The sequence below is a fragment of the Notolepis coatsorum genome (genome assembly GCF_963971535.1).
Source record: "Notolepis coatsorum genome assembly, chromosome: 4".
Lineage (NCBI taxonomy): Eukaryota > Metazoa > Chordata > Actinopteri > Aulopiformes > Paralepididae > Notolepis > Notolepis coatsorum.
This window is the reverse complement of record NC_140168.1, coordinates 100884096-100894602: the sequence shown is the minus strand read 5'-3', so window position 1 is coordinate 100894602 and position 10507 is coordinate 100884096. Positions and strand designations below refer to the sequence as shown.

Here is a 10507-nt window from a genome sequence, read left to right as displayed (position 1 = left end):
AGAGAGAGAGAGAGAGAGAGAGAGAGAGATTCCTTTACACACACTAATAACATGATCATAACCAAACCAATTTCAAATGTATCATCAAGTACAAAATAGATTTGATCGTAATATTTATGAGAATGCATGTTTTTTCACACTACAGGAGGAGTATGTCACAGTATGATGTCATAATCGAACATTCTAGAACATTTGTGTTCTATATATGCAACAATTCTCTGAGCATTTCCTGGCATTTTTTCAGACTACAACATCAATCCATTCATCTTTCCTTGTGACAATATTGTCAACCACTGTACTAGACTGTACAAGAAATTCCTTCTGTAATATACTGATTTCTTTTGATTTCTCTGTTTGAGAGAGAGAGAGAGAGAGTGTGTGTGTGTGTGTGTGCAGGGGAGTAGCTGGGGGGGGGTTAGGATGATTCCAAGGGCCCAGCAAATGCCCCACATTTTTTTATAGATTGGGGGCCCCACATTTTTTAATAGATTGGGGGGCCCACAAATTGATTCTTTCATGGGGCCCAGAATCTCCAGCTACGCCCCTGTGAGCGCACCTTTCTACTCTAGAGAGCTGTCATCACCGTGATGCGCGCTTGAATGAACTGCGAGATAACTCATAACTCGTACACACACGCACTCTGTCTGCCATACAGTAGTTTATGTTGTTTTAGCGCAACGTGGGTATATACACGGGCGAGGATGAAAAGCATAAGACTACTTTTAATACATAAATTAACGTTCCGTCGGGTCCCGTGTATTCTCGAGAGAGAATGATAATAATAATAATAATGCAGGACCTCTTCAGATTATATTATCAACGACAGACAGTGAGAAACACAACCCCCCCCCTCGCGCTGAAGAATATGCATATTAGATCACTCAGTGATTAACACCTATGCGCTGTTTGTGTGTGCGCGCGTCCATGTATGTGCGTTTGGTGACGCGCGATGTAGTTCTTATCGTAAATGGAGATTATTACAAGCATACCATCTAGCAAGAATTAAACGTATTTACAAGTCGTATTAGGTTTAGCAAGTTGGGGGACCTATACCTTACATGTCAAAGCACTAGAAATGGCAATTTTTCTATTTTTATCGATTTCTGAAAAGATGTCCTTTTTGAGCATTTAAGAGGGATTCTAATTTCTTTTGTTGTCCGCCGACGGGTTCAAAGCTCCAGCGTGACCCCTAAGGGTTAAAATCCTCTTACCTTGACGATTAAAAGCCTCCCCAATTTAGAAAACAGTAATCCAATGGCTGGTATTGATATACTACTAACTACTGCACGCTAACTGAGCTAACCCGACACTCAAGCAGATAACGAGAGCAATGACTTCCTTTCTGGGGGGTTTCAAAATAAAAGAGCGACGTCTATAGCAGCGGAATACGTTTATTTTGTGCATTATCTAACGTTAACACGAACCTAAACTAACTTTAGGTTAGTTGTAACGTTAGTTTAGGTTCGTGTTAACGTTAGATAATGTACAAAATAAACATATTCCGCTGCTATAGACGCCGCTCTTTTATTTTGAAACCCCCCAAAAAGGAAGTCATTGCTCTCATTATCTGCTTGAGTGTCCGGTTAGCTCCGTTAGCGTGCAGTAGTTAGTAGTATATCAATACCAGCCATTGGATTACTGTTTTCTAAATTGGGGAGGCTTTTAATCGTCAAGGTAAGAGGATTTTAAGTCATGGTATCCATAAACTTTAATCGGTTCGGATCCTTTGAATGAATGAGAATGTAAACAAACACGGCTTCACGTAGAAATCACTGACTGCGCTCAGAGAGGAGTCGTTCGGCAAAAAATAGTTCAGAGTATATCTGCTTAGAAAACATAATTGTCGAATTCAATTATTTTTAATTTCTCCACGTGGTAAATACATAAGTCACAACATGTTTACAGGAACGTTTTGGAGTTGTATTTGGAGTGTATTTCGTGACTGTAGGGCACTGTAGGGAACGTCAGGCTCAAACCCTCCCCCACTTCCAGTGATGAAGCTAAGCTATGCTAACAGAGCGACTGTTCCCTAAGCTAAATGCACGCACAGAGACAAAAAAGGTATGCATCTTCTTGTCTAACTCCAGGGAAGATGTTAAATAAGCTAATTTCCCAAAATGTTGGAGTTTTCCTTTAAGTTTAAATATCAACATTATCTGGCCATCCTCAGTAAATACTATAAAACTCCTGACTTCATCTCGTCTTTCCAAAGACCAGACTTGGGATGGGCACTCGCCCACACACACATGGAAAGGGAGAATGTCTTATGAATGGAGTTAAATCAATTATCCAGTTCGTTTTATAGTGTAACATTTGGCTACTTGAAGGGGAGAGAGAGAGAAACTCGTTACACGTGAGTTATTGAAGGTCCGCGCTGGTCTGTGTCTATTATGAAATGACAATTGTGAGTCATTGAAGGTCCGCGCTGGTCTTGTCTATTATGAAATGACAATTGCGCGTCATTGGAATTCTGATTATTTTCTAACTGGGCGGGTCTTAGGTATCGAAATGTGGCACCGATTGATCTAACGTGAATCGGTACTCGTAGTACCGACATAATTCGGTCTGCACCCTTTTAAAAGTGCCGGGTTCGGTTAGGGCTGGGCGATATGGAAAAAAATCATATCGCGATAACGATATGATAATGTTATCACATTTCTCGATATCGATAATTATCGAAATTGTTATAAGTATATTAAAAAAATTAATTAAAAAAATGTAAACAACAGATGTATGTTTATTTTGCAGCAATTCTTTGTCGTTGCCGCCATCTTTAGTGTTACATCCCCTCACACTCCAGTTCTCAGGCTGCAGCTGGTTTAAAAGTGAAAGTAAACCGGCTTCTCTGCTGGCTGTGGCTCCAGGGGAGTTGAACAGTTCTGGCTCTGCTAGTTTATTTTCTATCTTTTGGCGCTTTTTTGGTGGACTGTGACTCGTGACTGGAGTCTAGTTCTGCTAGCACACATAGCCTACTGTGTACAGACGGTTTCAAACTGTATTTTAAATTAGAAAGCAAACAAAATAAATGGACAAGAGAAAAATAAATCTCAATTTGGTCAGTATTGTCATTTGGACAAGCAAAGCCATTGCAGGCAAGAAAGACAAGTCTGTCCACTGTATCTGGTTTTAAAACTGCCCTGTCGCAGAAAAAAAAAAAAAAAAAAAAAAAAAACGATTCGATATCGATTATTAAAATATATCGCGATATTTATCGTTATATCGCCCAGCCCTAGGTTCAGTACCCATCCCTAGTAGGAATCCACACTATAGCATTTACAGACAAATAAACTTCATGGCTTATCTCCTACTCTGGGTATTCAGTAGGTGGTGTCAAAGAGGCAACTACCCATGTGACCATGTGTATTTAGTTTACACTCCGGATTATTATACGTTTCTGGGCCCCTACCGTAGAGTGCCAAAATGGCTTTTTACGTTTCTGGGTCGGTTTTCCTTTTTTTCCCGATATTTTCCGCGACACGATGGACATCAATACTTGGAATCGCCATCAGATAAATGGAATATTCTTTTTGGGGTACATTCTAGTCAAGGTAAGGGCTATATGATATCAGTCTTGCATTGATCCAAGCATGTCTTCACCTCAATCCGAACGTGTGTGTGTAACGTTAGTCCATAACGTATGCCGTTGGTGGCGATCAAAGCATCAAAAAACTACCCCCCCCCCCTTTCATGCATTCATGATGAAATATAATACTAGGGATGCACCGAAATTTCGGCACCGAAGGTTTTCGGCCGAAAATGGCAAAAAATTGCCTTTCGGCTTTTGGCCGAAAGAGTTTTTTCACCGAAAATATATCACCGAAACAGAAACAACCTTGCGTGTTGTTGTGATGATGTTGCCCTGTCGGGAGTCGCGCTGCCCCTATGTAAACTCTGCGCGCAACGCGTCCAACAAATGCGTCTTCAACATGCCTTTACATCCCCATTCACCATATGCCCGTCGCGGTTAATCACAGAGTGATCTAATATGCATATTATTCACATTTTGACGCTGTCTACTGTGCCGAGTCAAGCGAGCACATTCAGCTGGGGACTAGAAAGTGCGCTCAGTAGAGCACAGATGTCCGCTGCGGCAGCCAGAGAAAATATGGAATTAATGTACTGTATGCATTCAGAAGTGCTGAATAAATGTTTTATGGACCCATAAGTGATTATTTATTATTTACGTTAAGTTTTGCCATAATCATATATTTTTCCATAATCATAATGTTCCACAACATTGGTAAAAAAAATCTATTCTTTCGGTTTTCGGCCAACTGTTTTCTATTTTCGGTATCGGTTTCGGCCAAGAATTTCCCATTCGGTGCATCCCTATATAATACCTATGATATAGATTTGATTTGAGAATAATAGCGGGTCCAGGCAACAAACGGCAACGGTTATACTTATAAAGCTATTCCTCAGCATTTCAGGAATTACCCCAGACCGATCTAAAAACATACATATATTCACCACGGTATGCATGGAAAAATATATATATATTTTTTTTTTGCATCTTGACCGGAAGAAAGTCACTATCAAATGACCATAGTATTGTATCCGTAGCTATAATATAGTTATAGCTCTACAAACAAGGTGATGGACTCCTATCTTTTAAAGCATGGCAGTGAATAGATAGACAGCATGGCACTCAGTGTTAAAAAGTAGTCATGGATTATGTGGTTATTTTGTAGACAAATCTTTCATCCAGTTTACAGAAAACATACTATATTTTGAACTATATCGTTACAGATATATTAAATTTGATGAGGTTTGATCTAGAGTTGTTCCGATACCGATACCAGTATCGGAAATGCTGCCGATACTGCCTAAAATGCTGGTATCGGTATCGACGAGTACCCTCTAAACCTGCGCTCCGATACCATATGACCTTTTTAACTCTTTCGGAGTGGCATTTCCGGTGTCAAATGGAAAAAAATAAATAATGAAATTATATACCAATGATGTAAACTACCCATAATTGATCAGTAGGGTTTAACCTGGATGTTGGGCTTTAAATCTGTCATAACCTGAGACTAAAGGGGCTTTAGTCCCGGGACTCAATTTAAACCGACCTTAACCATAGCCATGATGTAACCACTCCTGCTCCAGAAACTGTTGACTAACTGGTGCTTGAAACAAAGTGGTTTAAGTCTGTAGACCACTCTGGACTACACTGTGTTCTTAAACTATAAAACCCAGATACATACTATTATAAACCTCTTACATGGAAATTAAAGCTGAATAAAATCACCAAATCTCTCCTTCCTCTGACACTCTTCTCCATCCAGATAGCTGTCCTGTCAGGCCTGGGAAGAAACCAAGAGGCTTGGATGGAAGAAAAGGTCTCTGCTGTGACCAGTGTGGAAAAATCTCCAGTTCAAATATGAATCTCGATAAACACCAACGCATTCACACAGGAAAGAAATTATATTCCTGTGACCAGTGTGAGAAGATCTTTAGTCGACTAGATTATCTGAAATCACACCAGAGAATTCACACAGGAGAGAAGCCCTACTTCTGTCACCAGTGTGAGAAGAGCTTTAGTAATTTGTCTAGTCATAAATTACACCAGGGAATTCACACAGGAGAGAAGCCATACTCCTGTGACCAGTGTGGGAAGAGCTTTAGTCAACTGTCTAAACTGCAAAGACACCAGAGAATTCACACAGGAGAGAAGCCCTACTCCTGTGACCAGTGTTGGAAGAGCTTTAGTCAACAACATCATCTGAAATTACACCAGAGAATTCACACAGGAGAGAAGCCCTACTCATGTGACCAGTGTGAGAAGAGCTTTAGTCATCTGTCTCATCTGAAATCACACCAGAGAATTCACACAGGATGGAAGCCCTACTTTTGTGACCAGTGTGGGAAGAGCTTTAGTCGACTGCATAGTCTGCAATCACACCAGAGAATTCACACGGGAGAGAAGCCCTACTCCTGTGACCAGTGTGAGAAGAGCTTTAGTCATCGACATAGTCTACAAACACACCAGAAAATTCACACAGGAGAGAAGCCCTACTCCTGTGACCAGTGTGAGAAGAGCTTTAGGCAACTGGGTAATCTACAAACACACCAGAGAATTCACACAGGAGAGAAGCCCTACTCCTGTGACCAGTGTGAGAAGAGCTTTAGTCATCGGAGTAGTCTGCAAACACACCAGAGAATTCACACAGGATGGAAGCCCTACTTTTGTGACCAGTGTGAGAAGAGCTTTAGTCGACTGCATAGTCTGAAATCGCACCAGATAATTCACACAGGAGAGAAGCCACATCATTGTGGTTTGTGTGATAAGAGATTCAGCACATTAGCATATTTCAGAAAACATGAGAAAATTCACTTGAGAGAGAAGATTCAGGCAAATGTCAAACTTGTCAATTCACCTGCACATTCTTAGAGAACCCCTAATGTGTGGCCCAGTGTTAAAAACGCTTCAGTACGTCATTACAGCCATCAGTCCATCAACAATCATAAGAATAATAGTGGTATATTATATTTGACCGTTCTTTTTAAATGAAAAACTACTACCAAGAGCTTTTGAACTGCACAGAAGCCTCTGAGAGAGAAGCAGTACTAGCATAGACACAGTTTTCATTGCCAACAGTAGAGCCATATGAAATCCGTTTTATTTTTTTCCAAATTCCATAATTTTTTTTCTCCAAATTCCGCTTTTTTCGTTAATATTTCAGAATTCTGTATTTTGCTTTGTACGCTCATTTTACCATCAAACAAATAGATGGGTGCACCAGATTTAGCAAGAAGCTATAATTTCTAGTCCTATGTACTGTAACGTTACATAGCTATTTCATCACAATAGTGTCAGTGATTAGCCTCGCCCTCTAGCTGTATCTATTGTGATCACCAGGGATCATCGTTAGAGAGCTGGTGTGTTGCGGCACTGCAGATATACCCTACTTGTGTGTTTTGAAGCACAGTGTTTTTCCGTGTTCCTGACATGGCTTTTGGAGAGTGATCTTCGCACGTGTTTTGCGAGTATGTTGACAGAATTAGCAAAACACCTTATTGCCGGTCATATACAAGTCATTAGGATACTTAGGCTGCTCTGAATTTAGGGCTTAGTGTGGAATTTCTTCCGACGTTAACGTTAACACCGAAGCAGCTAGACGATTGGAAATTGCTGCGTGTTGTGTGTAACATGCTGTAGCGTCCCCGGTCATGTTTGCTTTGCACCAAACGTTCCATGTTCTCCCGAACACGGGATTTCAGTCCAGATTAGGGCAAATTCTGCAATATTCCACGTTTACAGTTGATTCCATTTTTATTGGTAAATTCCGCGATTCCGTCCGCGATTCCGTGAATGTGGATTTCATATGGCTCTAAACAACAGTTGTGTTTCTGTGAGACAGACGGTGTGGATGTTCCTGGGACAATATGTGACCCAGTCTGGCGATCATGCCTACAAGTCGGCGGGGTGAGATGACAGAGACACAATAAAAGTAATTTTTTTTTTAATTTGATATATAATTACAGTTTGAGTGTTGAAGAACATTTAGTATAAAAGCGAACAGTTATAGTATCTCTATATTATAGTATTATTTGTTTGAAAAAAGGCTCTTTATGATACAAGTTTCTTCCCAGCGCACGGGCGGAGTTAATTTGCATGTGAAAGAAGGAGAGTGCGTCATCAACAACAGCTCATCAAAGCAGCATAGCCAGAGTGCAGAGTGCTTTGTTCAAGTTCCAGCTGAAGCGGGGGGAGCCGTCTCTCTCTCGCCCACTACTGCATCAGCTAACGCTAGCCAACAGTCGGGCAGACCGAGACAGAGAGCTCTCACAGGGGCGGGAGGGAACTGGGAAGCGGGGAAGCCGTCTCTCTCTCTCCCTCTCTCTCGCCCACCACTGCATCAGCTAATGCTAGCCAACAGCTCTTGACGCTAGCCAACCCAGTCAGACAGTAACACAACAATGGGCGAGAGAGATACAGCTTCCCAGCTCCCTCCCACCCCCGCCCACCAGTGCACTAGTAAAGGAGGGATTCAGTAGAAATCTGCGTTCTGGCTGCGTTATTCCTTCGCCTAGCTAACTGGCACATCCGCTTCCATTCATTGTGCTAAGCTAGGCTAAAGTGATACAGCCTAATACATCACATGCAACATTTAACTTAGCTGAAGTATTTTAAAATAATTGAAGCCATTCTCCCTGTGTGTGTGCGCGCATGTGTCCCATATCTTTGGAAAGACCAGATGATATCAGAGGAGTTTGATAGTATTTACTGAGGATTGCCAGATAATGTTGATATTTAAACATTAAAAAAAGTATACAAAATAAATGTGTACATATCCCTTACCTACTCTTACTAGTTACACTGCTGGCCAGTATGACCACGAACAAACTATTGTTTTTATACTTTACTGTATCACTGTACATATTGATACTACAACTCTGTACATACATCTGATTAGCACTACACCCAGTAGTACTAATTTATTTGATTCTAGTTAGTTAGATGTTGGAAATGCTTGAAAAGGCACCTTGAAAATTCATGAAAAGTGCTTGAATTTTGCTTTGGAAAAGGTGTAAGATGAGGACTGTATGTGTAACTAGGAGGGATATGAGGACTGTGATTATAGTTGGTGTGCTTACAAGTATCACTATGATTATAGTTATCTACTGTACAATGTCATGTTATCAGCTGTATAATGTCATGTAGACTTTTCAGTCATTATTGTGACAGCACTTAATTATGTTAATGCTATTCAGGTAGTTGTCCACGCCCAGCCCAAACTAGCTGAAGTGTGAAAACCTTTGAAAGGCAATTTCTCTCCTTGAGTGTTCTAGAAAACAGACTGCTTTACAAGATTCAAATGAATATATGATATTTAAAACATTCTCAGATTTCAAAGTATGACACATCATTTGAAAGCTTACATTCTGTACTTCCACAGTGGAAAAATCTGGAAAATTTAAATGGAGACATGTCTGCACAAACGCTGGACTGGGTCACATATGTCATTGGTATAAGAGTGAACACACATTGTTCTAGTGTTTTAAATACCTCAGTATGGGGTGACCAGCCAAAAGCCAATCTAGTTAACAAACATGTGGTGTACACACTGGAGGGGAAAACTGCTTCTGGTATTTTATATTTTTATGTGGACACTAGTGATTTATTGAACTAATGTCACACATATTGTCAACATTCATAGTAGGACATTTTTTACTTTAACAAGAAGTGTTTATTTTAGAGTAATGTTCCATGTATTGTCTTCATTGGTATTCTATTAAGGGAGTGGATGTTCCTTTCTATGGATTTGTCATCTTGTCAATTTCTACCATCTAACTGCTTGTGGGTTTATGGGAATTGCAGAACAACCTGTTGCACAAGTAACTAACTATTTGTTATAATTGTGTGTATATTGATGATTAAAACGTTATTGTGTTGGAATCAATTCACTTTCAATTAAAATCTAAACAGAAATGGTTGTTTACTTTCAGATGATGAAACATCCATTCCATTCACCTTTTCATGAGTGAAAAGTTGTACAATATTTTAAATAAAATCTACTTGTATTAACAAGTGTATTGATCCCAACTTTGAAACATTCTCATTAGAATATCATATGCTACTAATATATGGATGAATTGTAAGGTTCAAGATAAGTGGGAAGGCGTGAATTGATTAGAAGTAAACTAACTCAGAAGTATGAAAATTAAATAAAGCATTACATTGTTTAACTTGCTTTGTATGAAAGGCTTTATCTTCTGAGTGCAACAATGATCATTAAAGAAAATGACTTCATTGTCATTGTTTATTTATCCTGATGAGTCTCACTGAGAAATTAATTAATGCTATATTTATATATATATATTTTTATATAAGGTTATTGAACAGTAAGGATTACGGCATGTTTTCAGAACTGAAATGTCAAGATATTTGATTGAAAACATGTAAAACATTTTACAAGATTTTCGTTTCCATTTGTCTTCCATTTTTTAAACACCGTAAAACTTTTTTTTACATAAACAAAGATAAACCACCCATCCTGAGAGAAATGCTTTAGGTTGATGATTTACCAATGATTCCAGTATTCTTGCTAGACAGGACAGTTTGGTCCATGGTTATTTAGGTCACATCTACCTCCACCTTTATGTAATGGAGATGCATGAACTGTATATATATTTCACAGGTTCTTCAGATAAGGGACGAAACTCATTTTAGAACTCTATTTAAAAATATATTCTACATTCATTTGAAATTGATGTATTTGTAGAGAAAGGTATTAGCTATCAAACCATGTAAGGGGTCTCAAACTCGCGGGCCAAGTGCGGCCCGCTGGATGATATTTTGCGGCCCTCTACTTGACATCAAAGTTTAGTGTTAGTGCGGCCCGCGCGCAACTTGTTGCCGAGTCGTTGCGCGAGTTGGAAGTTTTATTTATTTTAGCACTTGTAGGCTACCATAGCGCAGGCTCATGACAGCAACGTTACGTTAGTGACTTGGTTGAAACGTGATTCCGGAGTGATACCAAGTAAAGTGGAAAGCAAATGC

At 39.7% G+C, this 10507-nt stretch overlaps 1 protein-coding gene across 1 annotated transcript in view; it reads left to right on the top strand.

The window, feature by feature from the left end:
- The window catches only part of LOC311227320 (uncharacterized protein), a 58726-nt gene extending 49102 nt beyond the window's left edge, over positions 1-9624 (top strand). The window contains exon 3 of the mRNA XM_084312925.1: positions 5289-9624. Within this exon, the coding sequence (XP_084169051.1) occupies positions 5384-6394 (1011 nt within the window). The 5' untranslated portion in view covers positions 5289-5383 and the 3' untranslated portion in view covers positions 6395-9624. The remainder of the gene's footprint in view (positions 1-5288) is intronic.
- The last annotated feature ends 883 nt before the right edge of the window (positions 9625-10507 follow it).